This window comes from Labrus mixtus, chromosome 15 (assembly GCF_963584025.1).
Source record: "Labrus mixtus chromosome 15, fLabMix1.1, whole genome shotgun sequence".
Lineage (NCBI taxonomy): Eukaryota > Metazoa > Chordata > Actinopteri > Labriformes > Labridae > Labrus > Labrus mixtus.
This window is the reverse complement of record NC_083626.1, coordinates 12,987,248-13,006,227: the sequence shown is the minus strand read 5'-3', so window position 1 is coordinate 13,006,227 and position 18,980 is coordinate 12,987,248. Positions and strand designations below refer to the sequence as shown.

The following is an 18,980-nucleotide window of genomic DNA, read 5'->3' as shown; positions in this document are numbered from 1 at the left end:
CACATACACCCCCACCACAGCAAAACCTCTCGCCCCTCCCCTTTTCTGCTTCTCCACTTGAGCGAGGACACCCGCTTCCAAGTGCACAAAATGGCAGGAATGTTTAACAAGCCCGGTGGACCCTGGAGGAACTGTGTGACGAACCCCTTCTACCCTCCCTTACCAACCCTCCCTGAGCCCTGTTGCCTCCTTTTTAGTTCAAAAAGGCAGAGTCTGCAGCCTTAACTCGGCTTTACTTCATATTCATTGGGATTCGTGTTATAGTGGCTTTCAGAGAAATGCCCTTGAGGTAGTACTTTTAGTGCCCAGGATGAATTCAAAATGTGCTTTTGACGTTCGAAGAATAGACTCACTTGCTGTCTGTGAGTTATTAAACTAGATCCCTGTCTCTTTTTTCTCTCTCCCCCACCACCGATCTCTTTCACTCTCGTCGTCTGTTCTTTATGCCTGTTGATGTTCTTTGGGGTGCAGACAAGAAGATCTGGCCTCGCTAAATGAATTTGCCTACGAGGTGAAGGGACACTAAACCCTAATTCCCCTGATTTGACTCCTCTGAAACATGTCATCTCATTCAGATTAGTCTCTTTTGTTCTCAGCCCTCCCCCACTCCCTCCCTCGTGCTCCCTCCTCCTCCGACTCTATCCGCTCCTCTCTGTCTCTCTCCTAACACACACACTGTGTTGCTCACACATCACACAATAGCTCTGATGGATATTTTCATTCATGTTATCTTGTAAATGACTTCCAGGGACGGTGTAGAGGAGGGAGAGGGGACGAGCGAGAAGAGGGCAGTAGTGAGAGAGAGAGATATAATGCGTCAGTCTGAGCCAGCGAGGGAGATATCCCCCCCCCCTTCTCTTTTAGAACAGCTCATTCAGCCCACAGCAGATAACAAGCCCACCCTGGGGTTACACACACACACAAAGCCTCTCAAAAAAAAAACAAAGACAATGATGTCACAGGCACACTCATACACACCAGCACCTCTACAAATGGTATCTTGGGTGTCAGAGCCATTTAATATCTCTGCCACCCCTCTTTTCCTCTGCAAGCGGTAAGATAAACCGCAGCCAGATCGATAACTCGGTTGACACAAACAAATAAATAACAGATGATGGCACTGTCAGTCACGGAGCCACACATCTTTTTTTTAAGGGAAAATGTAGTCTTTCGGCACGAAATGGCTCAGCAATTTTTCTGGTGGAATGAGCTCCAGCAGTTTGTGTTGTCAGTGTAAATCTTACTTAAAATTCCTTTTTTTTCTATAACTAAAGCGTACAGAGCTTAAAATAGTTCTGCCTTGATTGCCTTGTGTACATATGTCAGAACATTCTTGCAATAGTACTACGCTTTGCTCCACAGAGCAGTCAGCAAAACCAGCCCTGGGAGCAGAGAGAGAGAAAGAGAGAAGGTCACATTTCAGTATGGAGATCTATTTTTCAGTCAATTAAATGTCAGTGGCTTTTGATTGCCTGTAGAGCAAGAAGTGTCTATTACAGGTTGTAATTTAAACAAATATCAATTTAAATATTGCTCATAACACTGAAGGTTTTGTTTCAGTTGAAAAAAAAAAACAGTTGTAAGAATTAAAATGTCTTTTACTGTAATATCTTAAACCTTTGGCTGTTTCTGGAAAGTAATCTACCAGTCTCAGCGGTAACCATTAGCCATGTCCCCCTACCGCCCCCTCCTTTTTTTCTCTCCAGAAGTGGCTGTGGGTTTTTGTCCTCCGTAGCGTGAATGTTTTTGTTAAGGAGATGAGAGTTCATGACCTGGCCATACCAGCAGTCACCTTCAATTTAACAGCACAGCTGGCCCACCTCCTCACTCACAGTGTATGAGGGCTGCCTTTAACACTTTAGAGGGGTTATGTCATTTGGTGACACTTTTGCACATTAATAAGACAACAGAGGGCTGGTTTATGGTTTTAGTTTTTACCGCCAAGCTAATAAATAGTTAGCTGGACATGCATGGGTGCAGTGACAGAAGATGTCATTTTATAGGAAGGAGTTGCAGTGATGACTGCATAGGGGTTGGAATGAGGTTAAAACCAGTATTGCTCACTGGTGTATAAATGGAGTGGAACAATAACATAGTTCCCCTTGGGCGTAATGTTTGCTTTGGAAAGGCAACCTTGTAGCGCTCCAAAAGTCCTTAATCCTATTACTTGCATTCCAATTGAATTTGACTCAAGGAGAAAAAAATGTCTTTTCTGCAGAGGTAACAGAACACAAAATAATATATTACTAAGTCTAAAAAATAAGAAAGCTTTATAAAATGTGAACATCTTCTTACAAAACTCACCCTTCTCTTCCTGTTTTCTCTCTTGCAGATTGTGTGTACATTGAAAGTCGGCGGCCAAACACTCCCTACTTTATTTGTAGCATTCAGGATTTCAAACTGGTGAGTACATTTTCAATTCCATGTCTGTGCTGTTTTATGTTCCTTTGTCCTTGCTCTGACCTCACACCCACCCACTAATACACCCACCCATCCTGTGTCCCTTGCTGGACAACAGTCAGGATGATGTCGGTGTATGCACAATAATTAGGAGATGAAGTGGCACATTTTCTTCCACACTGTTTCTCTGACAAAAAATAACAACATTCAGTCAATAATGAGAAGGTCATGACAGAGTTTCTTTTTTAGAGTGTCATGTGGAAGTAGAAATTCCTCTGAGAATCACGCTTGAATATTAACCACCTCTGCGATCTACTGGCAGCGTACTAATGCTTGTAATGGAAATAAAGATGTTTGTCGATGCACTTAATTGATTTAATGAAGAAGACTTTCACCAGTTTCAATTGATTTTTTTTTACAACATAATGTGGCCAAATTGCCTCTTTTGCTGAATAACAGAAGAAATAAGCTTTTAATTTGCTGCTGAGAAAGGGCTGATTCACCAGGCTCCGTCAGTTTAGTGAAGTGGAGCTTGTTTTCTCTGCAGTAGGACACCTCAAATGTATCGCATACTCGCACTATTGTTTTTTCACTCTGCATTCTCGGTTTGCTAAAGGGGAATTTGAATTTGAGCTCATCCATTAGATGTGTCTTTGTTAATGTTGATGAAAAAGGACTCAAGTGGTTGAATGAAGCAGTAGTCATCTTTTGTGAAATGCTGTACTGTTTTACAAATAATCCGTTTAACAGCTTCCTGGAAACTATGCACATCATCTTTCTGTTCATTTATTTTTCTGTAAGTTGAATGATACAGGTTGGCTGTGTGTGAATTTTTCTGATGTCAGTGCACAAGTATTTCTCCTGGCTGAGTTCAACAAATGCAAATGAATCAGAGAAGCCCCCCCCCCAAAAAAAAAAAAAAAAAAGCGATTGAGTGATTGATTTTAATTGGTCCGTTGTCTGGCTTCCAACTGCCATGAGAGCAGTGCACATTTTCAGTGCAGATTCTGTGTCTGCTATTTAATGTGCAACGACAACAAATGTATGTAAAAAATGTTTCTGTGTTGCAAATGAAGCCTCTTCAAATCTTGTGGAGCGCGCTTTTCTTTTCTTTTAACAGACTGGTTGTCTGAGAAGAATGCTGAGGGCTTGGTGAGGGGCAGTCAGGCCCCTGGGGACTAGAGTAATGGCTGCATATAGCCAGGGTGATGATTGGAGGTCAGCTTAGAGGCCACACACACTCTACTTTTGCAAAAGGTAGAATCGAGTGTGTACATATATGTATGTGTTCGTTTATTTTCTGGAAATGTGTTGGCATATTTTCTGCATTAATGCTTCTGCGTGAAAGGCAGTTGTTGTGTTGTAGAAGGGGTTTTAAGGTGAGCCATAGGCCTTGCAGAAGTGAGTACAGCCAGGCTCCACGGCAGCAGGGCTTTAATCAAATTGTTGCAAGAGAGTGCAGGAACCCCTCGTCGCATGCACACACACACCAAAAACCCACGCACCTGCACCTTGATTAAGAGCGCCAGAAGAGGTCTGGGGTAGACAGAGGTAATTGTCCAGGGAGAGGGAGCGAATACTGGCTCCATTAGCTGACCTCTCTCGCTCCTTTTCTCTCTCTCTCTCTGTGTCTCTCGCTCTCTGTTCCTCCCTCTCTCCCCCATCCATCTGTAATTAATGAACAGCCATCTGCATGCCTGTATGTGTTGGAGCAGACTGTACCCTTGTCCCTCCTATGTTAAAACAACAAGCCCCGCTGGCTCTCTAAACAACTACAGGCTTTTTTTTTTTTTTTTTTTTCAAGGAGCTCACTTTGATGTCAGGCTTCAAATCACAAATGATGGCACCATGCTAGCTACTCTAAAAAACTGTTAATCTCTATTCACTGGACCAGCACAAAATCCTCTTTAAGGATGATAGCTGATTCATGTTGTAATTGCACACGATGGTATAAAAACGACCATCCAGCTCGCAGACCTTAAAACCAACTTGTCACCCTGCTCTCAAAACTGGGGCGCAGATTTTCTGCCTATGGGAGAAAAAAAAATCTAATCCCAACATTGTGCTCTTTCGTGCCACATAATAGTCAAGTGTAATCTCATTTCCTTCTCTCGAAACACTGTATTGAAAAGGAAAGACAACAGACAAGTTGAGCTCCCTGTGCTAGACATCAACCAATTCTCTTCATTTCCTATCCTCCTTCCCTGCCCCCACTTTTTCTTACCGCTCAAATTATTGATCCACCCCCCTCCCCCTCCCTAAGTGGGGTAGCTGGGCTTTAGAGGTACAGCAGAGGGGGAAAGACATTTCATTGGTCCTGAACCAAACAACCTCATCAATATTGGCCCTCTCGCACCCTTCTCCCTGTTCCTGTCTCCCTCTCAGTCTTAAGGCTGTAACCGTCTCACTCGTGTACTTTATCTAATGACCTGTGAATCCAATTAGTGGTGTGTAGAAATCCTGAATGCAGCCATCAATCTCCCCTGTGTTAGGAAGAACAAGGATTGAAGCCCGTCTCTCTGTGACATTATCTTTTTTTTTTATCTCTTTATCTTTGCTGTGATCATTTTTGAGACTACGTAGTATTGTTGGATGCAACAGCAGTCATCCAGCAATTAAACATGCAAAGAAAATCCATTCTGCAGCATTATTGGGGTCATTTTGGACAATCATTTTTCCCTACTTTGTTTAGTCAACAGTGGCAGCTGTGGTGCGCACTATAACCCCTGTGACATATTGTTCTGCTGTATAGATTACAGACTGCTGCTTTCCTCCCTAAAATGTCTTCCTGGATGAGGTGACTAGTCGGAGGCCATTTTAACGGTTAGAGGTATTCAAATATGGAAGGGGAAGCAAAACATTGAAATGCAGACAATCTTTTATTTATCCCCTCAGGCCGACGATACAGGGCACCCCGAGGGAGGAACAACCGTTTCAGAAATACCTTTGTTCCCTTGTCCATCAAAGCCCTCAACAGTACCTAAGCTGTAATGTGTGTGTATATGTGTGCATGTATGAGGTGGTGTGAGTGTGTGTGTGAAGATGTGTAGATGTATCTGCACTGTTATCACATTTCATAACTATTACATATTTATGGTTTTAGTAATTCACTTGTATGGCATTTTATGATTATTTAACTGACATGTTTTACCGACAAATGAATGTATTTTGTTATTTTTTGCTACTGCATCAGATCTCTGTGAAGTCCAAGACAAATTTCCCACTGGGACAATAAAGTTAATCTTAATCTTAATCTTATCACTTCAATGACAATATTTAGATTATAAGAGAAAGGGGAAATGTATCAACTATAATCTTTGTAATTATCTTTAAATAAATTACATGAATTTGAAGGAATTGTTATTTCTCAGAAGAAGCTGTCTTCACAAAACACACAAAAACCATGAAGTTTTTCTAAGATGTTTTGTTAAAAAAATCATTTTTTATAGGGCCAACATTCCCCTGATTTGTCTTCCCATGAGGTAAAGTTTCAGTTTGCGCCCTTTGCCATAATCTTTGCCTCATTTTCTATAATTGATGAAAGAAATGAGCCTGCAGGTCTTGTGACATGTCATGTGTTCACCTGTATATTTGGTATAATGTCCCTGATCATACTACATATTGTGAATAATGTGATTTCTATACATGTCTACACATTGCACACAAAGACCTACAGGAAGATCCTGTTGTTAGAGGAGAACCTGAGAGAATGAGTCATCTGACGGCGACTGAGCACTGAACAATCTGCAGCCTTGTCTGCCTGTTGACCCTGCCTTCACCGATCCGTCCGTCCTGCTTTCTTAGCGCCATAGTTTAATTTCTCTCATCCTTGTGTTTCTACCCCCCCCCCATCATGCACGCCCTCAATTCCCACTCCTCTTTATCTGCTGTCCCTCACCTTCCTCCCTCCCCCGTCACATGTTCTAGTCATTGTGTCCATGTCCTCGACACTCATTGACCCCCTCCACCTCTCCCTCTCTGCTTGTGTCTAACCTCATTTGCTGTTATTGGCCAAGTCATCTGTGCTTCATCCTCCCTTCCTTCCTTCCTTCCCCATCTCTCTCACTCTCACTCTCTCCCTCTCTCTCTCACTCCCCCTGCTTTCTCCCCGCTCCACTCTCTCTTTCGCTAATGGAGTGATTGCAGCGTTTTTCCCTCCAGGGAACGAGGGATCGAGGAGAACAGTACGCCAACACACACCACCCACACACTCAGAATTTATCTCCCTGTTAGGCACACACAAACACACACACACGCGCACACACACACACACACACACACACACACACACACACACACACACACACACACATCTTCTCTCCTGGATCCCCCTGCTTATGGACATTTAATTAGTTGCCATGTACAATGCAATTATCTTGCCAGGAGTCCGGCTCATATGTTTCAGTGGCCTGAACAGCTTTAAGGACGAGGAATATTCTCTGTCATGTAACCTGGTTGGTGTGTGTGTGTGTGTGTGTGTGTGTGTGTGTGTGTGTGTGTGTGTGTGTGTGTGTGTGTGTGTGTGTGTGTGTGTGTGTGTGTGTGTGTGTGTGTGTGTGTGTGTGTGTGTGTGTGTGTGTGTGTGTGTGTGTGTGTGTGTGTGTGTGTGTGTGTGTGTGTGTGTGTGTGTGTGTGTGTGTGTGTGTGTGTGTGTGTGTGTGTGTGTGTGTGTGTGTGTGTGTGTGTGTGTGTGTGTGTGTGTGTGTGTGTGCGATAGGTTAAAGTCATCTCAGGGTATAGTGGGATTTGTTTGCATTGTGAGATGCATGAATACAAATCTTGGATACATTCAGCCTTCCCATATGTGTCCAGTGAAAACATGCTATGATGGAGTGTGTTTGTTCAGGCTTCCAGCTCAGTCAAATCGCGTCTCCATAAATGGACATTGTACACGTGTGAGTGTTATTGGAAGTAATTGATTTGTTTCTCTTATTGATGAGATGTGTTCAAATGAAAGGTGTGCCTGGAAAGGAAAACAGATAACCTATAAACCTTAGCTTCTATTGATTAGTGTTTGGCTTTGCTTATACAAACATGCTGTACTTACATCACCTCTGGAAGCCTGATCTGGAAGTAGTAAATAGTTAAAACTGATGCCAGGAAGGAAAAAAATAAAAGAGAGGCGTGTGGATCCCTTATTGTTTGAGTATCCCTGTTTATTTTTTTAAATCAAAACATTTCATTCTTCAACATGGAACTGGCAAAATAGTATCAAATTATCTTCAATAATTAGTGGCAGCTTTGCATTTGCAAAGATTTGTTAACATTGATTCCAGATGTTTGCTTTGTCATTTACACTTTGCTAAAATAAGAAACTATTTGACACACTCTCACCTCAAGAGAGATGCGAGAGAAAAACAAGATTTTTTTTTCTATTGATTGTAATAAAATCAATATTGAGGGGAAAGTTAAAACATTAGCTGACGGATAAACTGAAAATCCTGAACAATTGTATCGTACCCAGAGAGATTTGTATGCCACATGGAAGCTTTCCCTGCAGTTATTTAGTGCTCTATGGATTTTCAAGCTTTTAAAAAATGATCTATACAAAATAAAAAGCCTAAGCAGTTCAGATTATTATTCAAATTAACGTCCAAGGTTCTGGGTGTATTCACAGACATTTCTTACTGTCCATGTTTGGCTACCTGTGTATTCATTGCATGTTTGTGTTGGATAGACATAACAGCATAGCTTTCCCAGTTGTCATGTAAACAGCATTTCTTACATCTCCACTGCATGTGCAAACCTACACAAAACACACCCTGAATGTTAATTTAATCTCCTGCAACTGTATCCTGACGGTTTGAGCTGGTGCTTATCATACAGCCTCGGATAATGCCACCTATTCAGAGCACATAATTAAAAATGTTTGATAAAGATGCAAATATATGTGCATAAATACGCATGCTTAACATGAGCAGTTATTAGGCTTTCTGTGGACAGTCCTAATGGAATCCAAAATGATGAGAATTAGCTTAACAATGAGATCCACTAGCTAATTAGCTTGCAGCAGGCTTGTCTGCGCATATTCAGATCCATTATAAATATCTCTTAATGTTCCATGCAGCATTGTTAAGTGAAGTTCACTGTCATCTCTCTGATCCGACCTCAGATTTTTCTTTTTCATGTGAAGCTGCAGTGTCACAGTGTCCTGTGATGCATGCAGCAGTTAGTCAATGAGAGGGAAAAGAACACTATATTCTTTCTAAAAAAAAAAATTAAATCACCCAATGTTGCATCAGGCCTTTGAGATGATAGTAGGAGGTTGACTAGACAGACATCACTTCCCTCTTTTTATCTCTCCCCTCCCCCCCCTGTACATTTTGAAATACAATTATGGATCAGTGAGCACCGCCATCAGTCGCACTTCTTGTTAATATTTATCGAGTGGAGCAGTAGAGCCGCTGCCTTCTCTTGATAGAGGGGTGCTACCCTCATTAGGCCCAATTTTGTATATGTGTGTGTGTAGATGGGTGTGTGCGGGATCCTTAGCACTTGCTTTCATTCCACGCTCCACTCAGCAGCTGTAAGTGAGCAGGTACATTTCACCGACATAAGCATGTGGAGGTGCAGGCTTCCACAGTAGCCCTATTCAGTGTGTGTGTACATGGTGCTCATGCTGTGTTGCCGAATAAATATGAATGTACAAAGACGTGATGACGGCTCAGCTAGTTACAGCACGTTTGCAGTTCAGTCTTAAAAGGCCAAGTGTGTGTTTGTGTGTGGCTGTCTTAAGCGTGTGCTCGTCTTTGTGCTCTGTGTGAGGAAGCAACTCTGACAAGGGCATCTCTGCGTCTATAGACACGAGTGCCCAGCAGAGCCTGCAGCAAGCTGTTTGATTGAAGCATTCTGCCTGTAATGGTCCCCATTGAGTCGCAGCCTTAAAGCAATAGAGCTACAGCAACAACAGCTACTAACCACTGAGCAGACATTGATTGCCACTTATCTACGAAAGAAAAGCAGACTAGAAATGGTCTCAGACATCATACACCTGAAGTCTATACATGTATTTAAACAAATTATTTCTGCTCACATTATCTGCTTTTATTTGAGCCCCCCTCTCTTTCCTCCCCTCACAGTTGACTGTGACTACACCCTGTGGGCAAAGGATTTTGTACCACTGCTTTTTCAGCATCAGGTGACTTTCCCCATTATGGCTGTTTTGATTAATGCCTCCCTTATGAGCTGGAATGCATACCCCCAATCCTGCCTTCCCCACCCACTCCCTCACCTCTCCTCTTCCTCCTTTCTCGGCACACTTGAAATTCCATTGACCTGAAGCTATTACTGCTGTGCTGTATACTAACATTAGGTCATTAAGCTTAGACGTTGAGGTCATTGACTGTAGCAGCTGCTGTTCCTACTGGCGCGTAAAGATTGCCATTTGAAGGCGGGATACTTGTGAAAACTGTGGCGATATGGGACGTCGAAGCCGGCAGGGCGGAACAGTTATTTTTTGTGTGCATACTCGAGTGTGTTTGTATGTGAAGCTCCCATCGTGTGCTCACATGCCATGCCTATGGTGCCGCCGCGGCGCTGTAATGCAACGTGAGTTTAAACACTGGGGCACCCATATGACGCCATTACGGATGTGATGTATATGAACAACGGCGAGACGATGGCAGAACGTCGTTACGGCGTTATTGCGGTACGGCAATCTGAAAAGGGCTGGTGCAAGCATTTTCGTATGCAGTAGCAATAAGTATTAGTCCTCCTCTGGTGTCAGTTTGCAAGCTCAGTGCGTTTCTCAGATCAGATGGAGACAGGCATGCATGTCTCAGACAACTAAACAGCTCCGTCTCTCTTCAGGGAGGCAGGTTAGATTGATTGTCCACACGAGTGCAGCGATGAATAAATACAGCAACACAAATGGCGAGGTTAAGATAGCGGCACAGCTCAGACTCAACCAGTGCAGGAGGCTGTATTCATCGCTGCTTGTGGGGAATAAATCAAACACCCAAAACCTTCTCTTGGCTCCTCGCTGTACTATCCCCAATCTTTTCATCTTTTTTTTTTTTGACAGAAAACGCTTCTTTCTCTCGCCCTCACTGCCCTCCCTGTGCATTAGCTAAATGCTGCTATGGAAACAATTTATTCAGCCAATAGGATGATCTCTTTCTCTGGGTTATGAGACAGGAGGCGGGGAGGGGAGTGGAGGCAGATTGAAATCAAAATGAGATTTTGTGTGTTTTCATGAGTGGTGATTAGCCTCCCACTAGGAGAGGCTGCCACCTCTGGACAGTGGGGGTTGGTGAGGCTTAAGGGCCAGGCCAGCAGCCATAGTATTTTCATAAGACTCTTTAAAAGCTCAATCAATAGCCACCTCTTTGACCCAGCACTGCTAAATAATTCAGCAGAGAGCCTTTTGCCTTCTTTTCTCTCCTGGAGTTTGATTTGTTGAGTTTACTGTCACCGGCTTTGCTTCATTTCTCGCACAAACAGATGCATGCAAATTTGTCATTTTTCAGTTGACAGATGACATCTGGGCCTTACATATATACCCAAGTGCTAATTTCACCCCTTGTTGCTGAGATGTTGAAATATTCAGCAGTGCCTCCAACACTTTTCTTCCTTTTTTTTTTCTTCTGGCACATCACAAGTGAAAATGTCTCCTCTGATGTCTTCACTAACATCTGAAGCAAATTTGCTGTGCTCTACGCCGAAGCACAGCGCTTTATCTTTAAAGCAGAGGAGCAAACAGACAGTGCTATCGTCTTTGATGAGGCAGTGGAAAAACAAATGTAGCAAAAGACGCTGAGAATGGCAGGAAGATTGGGCGTACACTGAGATGTAGGGACTCCTGACTGAGTCGTTGTGTATGAAAATAATAACAGGTCCTATTTAATTAACTGACCAGGTCTTCTTGCTAAAATGACAACAGTCGTCTCAGCTATAGGAGGTGGACTCTAAATTAGAGAGTGAAGGGGTCTTTAGAAACACTGTCTCACAGTTATTGTGTCTTGATGGTTTAAAAATGAAGTCCCTTCATGTTTTTTTGCTCATCAATTTTAGCTGGTGGTATCGGTTACAGCTCGAGTGATTATTTCATGTCGAGGAGAATTGTCTTGTCTCTCGGCCTCAGAGCTCTGAACGTAGTAACCAGACACTAAACACATTTGCTTGGATTGGTCGAGCTTTAATTGGATTGACCCTTGCTCTGAAAATGGGCAGCTAATTTTAACCTGCTCTCCTCCTCTTCCTTTCCTAACTTTACATATCCTCTTCCTGTCTTGTCTCGTTTTATCCTCCTTCCTACTTTCAACTTTTTCCCCGCTCTCTCAGCTTAAGTAGGTAACTGGTGTTCTTCGAAAGCGGTTCTCAGCTCAGCTCAGTGTAATTTCCAGCTTGTCCAGCGTGTGACATGCCAATAAAAAAGAAGGAGAAGATGGTGAGGAGGAGGAAGAGGAGGAGGAGGGGTAAGAGGGTTACACTGTGGCAGTGGAGATTTACAGTGGTATCAGGTTCACACACTTCAACCAGGGCCCTATTTTTTCCCTCCTCTTTCTGCATTAAAGAACACATGGAGCAAATTAACTCCTCCCAGTAAGAGAGCAAAGGAAGAAAGGAAAGACAAAAAAGAAGGGAAAGGGCACAAGTCATAGAGAAGAGCAGACATGAGAGGAGGAAATTTCAGGGATTGCTGTTAGGTCTGAGGAATGTCTACACTTTGTACATCGCAGCCAGCTGCCTCACACAGCCCTTAAAACAACAGCATCACCGCAGGGCTGCCATCTCCAGCGGATCCCTTGCAGCAGCACTGCAATCTAGTACAGAGCCTCTGACATTTTGTACATGTGCTCCAGCTTCCCTCACTGCTAGCTTTATCTTTCCTCAATCTCCTGAACGCTTGTTGATCTAATGCATTGCAACTGGCTCACATGTGCTCACACTCTGATCATGAAAGAGAAATATCACTCGCTTTTAAGAAGTCTCATACACATTCCAGTTTTAGTATATGTGAAAAAGAAAAACCTCCTGCTTAACCTAGTAACCAAAATCCATGCGTCTTATCTTCATGTCAGCAAAATTTAGACGCAGAAGCTGCTCTGCTCCATAGATAAGCGCGGGCTTGAACAGCTCAAAACTGAAGACTTCACACTCAAATGAGGATTCTTTTTTCTACACTTTCTACAATTCTATATAGATTAGAATTCACAGTTTTGCCCAGAGAGTGACTGAACACAGCCATACTTTCTGTAACACAAAAAAAGACCATCTATTACAAGTTTTGAGTATACAACAAAATAGAAGCTGAGTAGAAAAGCAGCACAAACAGGTCTCCCAGATTGCAGTTACTGACAAATTTAGCCTGGTCTTCCCTGGGACACAGAAGGCGGACTGTGTGTTTTCAGCTCAGTGCGTCACATTCCCTCCCACAGTGTTTGTGGCTGCTATTGCATGTGTTTTGATGGGCGAGTCCAAATTGTGTTTGCCTGTCTGTCACCGCCAATGGATCACATGGACTGAGGGAACCCCAGCTGCGAGCACCTCACCACACATGCACACACACGAACACTTCATTTGTTCTGTGCATTTGTGCATTTGTGCATTTGTGTGACTTACCTCCACACACTGCACACTTCATTATTCCTGTGTTGTCTAATCCTCAATTCATCTGTTTTGCTTACAAAGAACCTTCCCATCCAAACCGCTAAAATCTCCACCAGTTCTTCTACTTGTCTGCAGTTTTTGCACCACATACCTCAACCCCCTCCCCTCCCTCTCAGCCCCATTTCTTGCCCGTGAAAATCATCTCTACTAGGATTTCCTCTTACTACCAGTTGATTTTATGGATGCCTCGATGTTTAACAGCACACTATGAAGCAGCATAAACACTATCCTGCGATGGTAAAGACACTTCCTGGCATGAAAGGGCTGAGTCTGTGCTATCCCCTCACTAGCTGTATTCGTTTCTGCTCCCGCCACGTTCAAACGCTCTTTGTTCTTCTCTTTATAGGAATGTACTTAACAGTTTGGCAGTGTTGTGTTTGTGAACAGAGCCGCCTTTGTTCCAGCAGGCAGTTAACACTTGTGTACTGAGCAGAAAGAGGAAAGTCTGCCATATTAAGCCTGGTGTTAAATTAGCCTAAGTATTCTCTTAATGAAATGATTAACAAAATACAGACCTCCCCTAAGTCCCCCTTTTTGTACAGTTGTCAAATCCTCTTTTCTTTTATCCAATGGCTTCTCCTTTACCCTTTATAGAGCTGTTACCACAATCACTGTGTGAAGCTTTGTCTTATGTGCTGCTTAATTCCTCTTCTTACTTTCTCTGGCACTAATTGCAGTAATCAGAGTAATTATAATGCATTTTTTTAATCCAGATGTTTCTATGCTTGGACTACCACAGTCGGCTCTATAGACTTTCACTACAGCATTGCAACAAGCTAACTTTGGGCTATTGTTGAAGTTAACAGCCCCTTTATAGATCGCCATAATGTCCCGCACCCCACTTAGGGTGAGTAACTTTCTATAGGCTCATCATTTGCCTTTTTCTATAATAATGGCATTCCTCTCCTCTTTTTTTCCCTCTTCTCTGAATCATCCTTTCTTTTTCTCTTCTGCTGTCAGTACCTTGTGATGAATCTTGTGCCTCAATGGATATAGGGGGGGAACTGATTTTTGCCCATTTCACATACAGGACCAGCAATGTGAGCATCATGTCCAAATTTGTTCACACACCAGCAGAAGAGGACAGAGTAAAAAAAAAATACCTGTCTCCTACCTTCACCCTCTTCTCCAGGTGAAATGGAATGATTTAATGTGTGGCCCTGTCAAAGCGGGTAATGGAGTTGGCGGATGAGTGCAAGAGTCTCCCTCCAACAGCGGGTGTTGGAGGTGATTGCCCCCCCCCCCCCCCGTCTGTCTGTCTAGGCCCACTCCTTGTATAAACGATGACCTCTCGTCCTCTCCTTCCCGCAGAGCTAAGAAGCACATACTTACAAAAAACCCGCACCTCGTCTCTTCGTCGTGTGCATCACTGTTGAACTTGTGCTTACACTCCTCTAGCTGTGGATGTGTGACAGGACCTGTGGGGGACTGATGGCGCTTGCTGTTAGCAGATGGCTGACTATTTCATTAAGTACTTATGGCCCAAAACATCATCTCTGCAAACAAGTCATCAGATCATTACCTGCATTTTTGGGGAACTAGTTTCAGTTACCACTTACAGCTATCACTAACTGAGTTACTGCATTATAAAAGTACCTCATTACTTGTGGAAATAACTTTAGTTTGGTCTGCTGAGCTAACGTGAGCTGCACCTTGGTATCTAGTGTTTGCAGTGCCAGGCTTTCTGACAACTAGTGTAGTAGAAGCATGATGTTTAGGAGCTTTGTGGGATTAGAATTACTGTCCTTAGTGGTGGACACATTTTCCTTCCTGCACAGACTACAACTCACCACTATATTCTTGCTGTTTAACTCAAACAGGGGGGAAAATGTACTACTAAGTAAAGCGTTACAAAGTGAATAACATACCGTGTTCCTCATGAGTAAAAAAAAGCCCATGAGTAATAATGGCAAAGCATGTTACTTATCTGTTAACGCTGCTAATTGATTGTTTGAGAAAGGTGAATTCAAGACCTTTTGTTTATCAGGTCACACAACTGAAGTAAAGTCACTTTGAGGCTGTCTGAGAGGTTAGATTGCGATGCAATACAAGCACTTATATAAACAGTGAAAGGTACAGAGGAAGAATATTGATCACTTCTATTGATCACTCTCACTGTCCTTGCTCTCCTTCCCTCCCTTCCATTGTCTTTCTCTTTTGTTTGGACCTTTAACATTTTACATGCTATGGAGCCCCTTTTGTTAACACTCACATCCAGTCCACCTTTAGTGTTAGCTTTAAGGCAGTGGTGCTAGTTATCATAAAGAGAGCACATTTTACAGCCCTGCCCCTGTGTGGAGATTCCCCTGCTTAAATCAGGACACAGCAGAAACTGTCTATGATTAAGTGCAAACTGTTTGCTTCGATGCTAAAATGTCATTTAAATGCCAAATGGCAGTGAGGAGGTGTATCATATGAGGGATCTCAGGCCTGTTGCTGGATTGTTGCTGCTGCCAGAGAGATGTTACACAAAGATCTGTGGTCGTTCCTGCAGCATCATCAGCCGGCAATGACCTTGTTAGCTCGTCAGCTATATATTTGGTCTCCACCAGTTAGGTCTCACTCTCCACCAGCAGAGATGCTATCTGCTAAACAGGAGAGGCAAGTTATTTCACAAATGAATGTGCCAGTGTATCCTGCTGCTTGCACCATTCAGACTAGATCAGCGTTTGTTGTGGAAATCCACATGTGCAGTGTCTTTTAACTCATTTTGGAAACATTTTTTATTCTTAACCTTCTTCAATTGTAGTTTTTGGCTCATTGACAAAGTCTTTTGTCTATGAAACACCGACACCCCCTATGTGCCGTTTCTTTTCACTGCTTTGACTTTGGTAGGCTTGCTGCTTATCAGTTGCTGGTGAGCACACCACCGCAGGCCCTTATAAGGCATTTGTATCAGCTCTATGTGCTGTTCTGCACAGAATCATAAGGTGTCTGGAGCCCACCTGTCAAGCCCTACCACAGCCATCTTTAGCACCCGCCTGACATAAACCGCCAGAGCATAGCCGGCTTAACGCCAGCCTGCTCTTTGCTTTGCTTACACGCTTTAACAACAATATTTATTATGGTAATATGTCATGCTAAGCTCACAGTCATTGGCTGCCTTGAATGAAAAGAAGCAGTGTTTTCACAGGGCTGCTGCTGCAGCCGCTGAGCTTTATAGCCTTTAAAGTAAAGGCTACACATCCCCACATCCCTACCAAAGAGTCTTATGTGTGTGTATGAGTGTGTTTGCATCACTGTGTGTGAGCAGCGTGTGTAATCACTCCTGGCTGGCGGGCTCACAGGGAGAGCTGGAATCAATGCAGTGGGCTATGAAGAAAGGAGAGAAAGAAAGGGGGGAGGGAGGAGGCTGATCAATATCATAGCAGCAGGGTGGGGTAATATCCACTTCATGCAGCGCTGCCACAAACAGCGAGGATTGTGGGAATGAAGAGGGGGTATGCAGAGGAGAAGAACCAGCATATGAGGGAAGAGGAGAGGGAGGGGCAACGGTAAAAAGATGCAAATCTCCGTGGCGGTGGTAAACAAGAGGCTTTGTGTCAATCACTAGATGAAGTGGCACATTTAGCATTCTCCTCTCTCCTCAACCATTTCCTCTACACTGCTGGGGATTGTTTGCTCGGTAGCTGCATGCCCATTGGTCCAAGTCAGTGACGGGGGCGTGGCCACAATGTGATAATGTATGGGCTGCCATGGCAATGATGTCCGCTGTTTAAGAGAGTCATCAATAACCCCGCCCTGTTGTACTCTACAGACTGTTAGTCAATGTCTGCTGGATCATTCCATCATCAGCCAATCATATTACTCTCCACACACAATCTATTACAAGCATCCACTCGGTTACAAAGAGCCAGCTGTAAGAACAACTAACCAGCCTGCACCCAAGGACAGGTAGATGTCGATCACACCAGCACAAAAGAAAGGCACGAAACTGGCAATAAAACGACCAGAGTCACACACAAGCTGCAGTAAATGGAGCTCTCGTTTTATGCAGCCTCTGCTTTGTGGTTTGAGGTTTGCGTGCACCCTAACAGATCCCGTGCTGATGCTGATTGCATGGTATGGTGAACTGTGTCTCCTTTCTGCTTGATTTAACATCAAAGCTGTGACCGGGCTCAACAGAGCAGACTTTGAATTGAACTGGGGGACAGGATGTGATGGCGGACAACTGAGCTGTGCACTGTAAATGGACACTTCCTCTTTGGTGGATAGGAAGTCCCCCTCCAAACCATATGGTCATACTGGGATGCACTCATAATGTTGTGTGTGTGTGTGTGTGTGTGTGTGTTTGGGGTGCATTCCTTAGTTTCCCTCACAGTGGGTTTCTGAATGTGTTAGTGGATTTATTTCTCCTTTGTCCCTGTGTGTAGTATCGTAGCCTGAACATGCTGTTTCCACTAATTAAACTGACAATCCTCTTATCTAACACCTCACAGCCATTTTTAAAGACAGAAGTCGATGTGTGTATGTGTGTGTGTGTCACCTTTCGATGAGGTGGCAGGGCCAAGATAGGGATGAAAATGAAGCAAAAGGTGACTTGCAGAGAAGAAAGCAGCGACTCAAGCACAGCTCTGACCTCTCTGTCTTTTCTTTCTCTCTCTCACTGCGGGTAAACAGTCGTCCCTCTCTCCTCCCTGACAGAGTGAGCTGAGGCAAGTGATTCCCCCGTATACAGCAAACATCTTTTACCTCCTCTACCCAGCCCTGGATGCTGCCACACAAAACTAATGCAGACTGATCCTGTGCGTGCGTGTGTGTGTGTGTGTGTGTTCAAAATATGCCTTTTGATTTACAGGCACACACACACAGATAAATGGGCGGAGAAGGCTTTGATGTGCCTCGGTTGCAGAGAGTGGGGATGTTGGTGTGTTGTTCAACCTCTTTGTCTCTCTCGTTGGGCGCTCTGTTTGTGCGTGTGTGAGTGTTTCACACACTAAGCTCATCATGGCTGCAATGTTTTTTTCCCCTTGATTTGTGTTTTTTATTGTTAATACAAAGACTCTCCAAAGGGCTGCAGTATAAATAATTGGAAATTAGTAAGTAAAATGTGTTAGATTTTTGAATCACAGCATGATATTTTCTACTGTCCTTGTAAGTGGTCACCAATTGACACAATATTTGAATTTGAGCCACAAAACATATTTAGGAAATGGCAAATGATTGTTACAGTAATGACACACAAAGAACCTTATTATTATCCTAATATATTTAGAAGGAAATCAGTGAGTCTCATGTCTTGACAGACTTATGGGATGTACCAAAAAGTCACTAAAGGTGTTTGTTTTACTTAAAAGCACCTGCTCATTTAATGGAGTACAGGCTGTGCTTTTTTTCTGCCTTTCTTTTTTTTTTTTAATAAATCAAGTTAATTTTTGAAGCTGTTGTTTTTATATTAAATCATTTTCTTAATGTACATTTTCCTGCTCCATCAACCCATTTTACCTTCAATGTCATACACCCTTTTGACAGTTGCATTACTAGATTCAAATGCAGTAAAACATCTCTGGTAACTTATCTGCGTAGGAGGAATATATAAATATTTCAATCACACCATAATACAGTCTTAAACACCTTAACTTTCTCCATTAATTTAATCATGCCTTTGGACTTCCCCACAGCCAGTTTTTACTTTGTAATCACTGAACTAGGGAGGCAGGCAAAGTGCTCAGGAAAAGCTGTTCCACTGTCATTTAAAATTAATTTAGTGGTAGAATTAAACATGTTTCAGATAGACTGTATGTTTCCTCCTGACACTTTCAGAAACGCTATAATCATATTACAGTATGTTGGCTGTTATTGTCGGTCTAGACTGAGAGTCATGCAGCACACCTCTTTCCAGCACTGGGCCAGCCTTGTTATTGCAGCTGTGTTGTCTACAATACATCTCTTGTTGCAGCACAGCAGGAGGCTGCTCAAAGCTTCTGGCCTGTGTATGTGTGTCTGTCTGTGTGTATGTGTGCACATGT

At 43.2% G+C, this 18,980-nt stretch overlaps 1 protein-coding gene across 4 annotated transcripts in view; it reads left to right on the top strand.

Annotated features, from left to right (window-relative positions):
- Nucleotides 1-18,980, top strand: part of rerea (arginine-glutamic acid dipeptide (RE) repeats a) — a 122,758-nt gene that overhangs the window by 57,490 nt on the left and 46,288 nt on the right. For all 4 annotated transcript variants that reach the window (XM_061057663.1, XM_061057662.1, XM_061057664.1 and 1 more), the window contains one exon: nt 2,333-2,403. In XM_061057663.1, the coding sequence (XP_060913646.1) occupies nt 2,333-2,403 (71 nt within the window). The remainder of the gene's footprint in view (nt 1-2,332; nt 2,404-18,980) is intronic.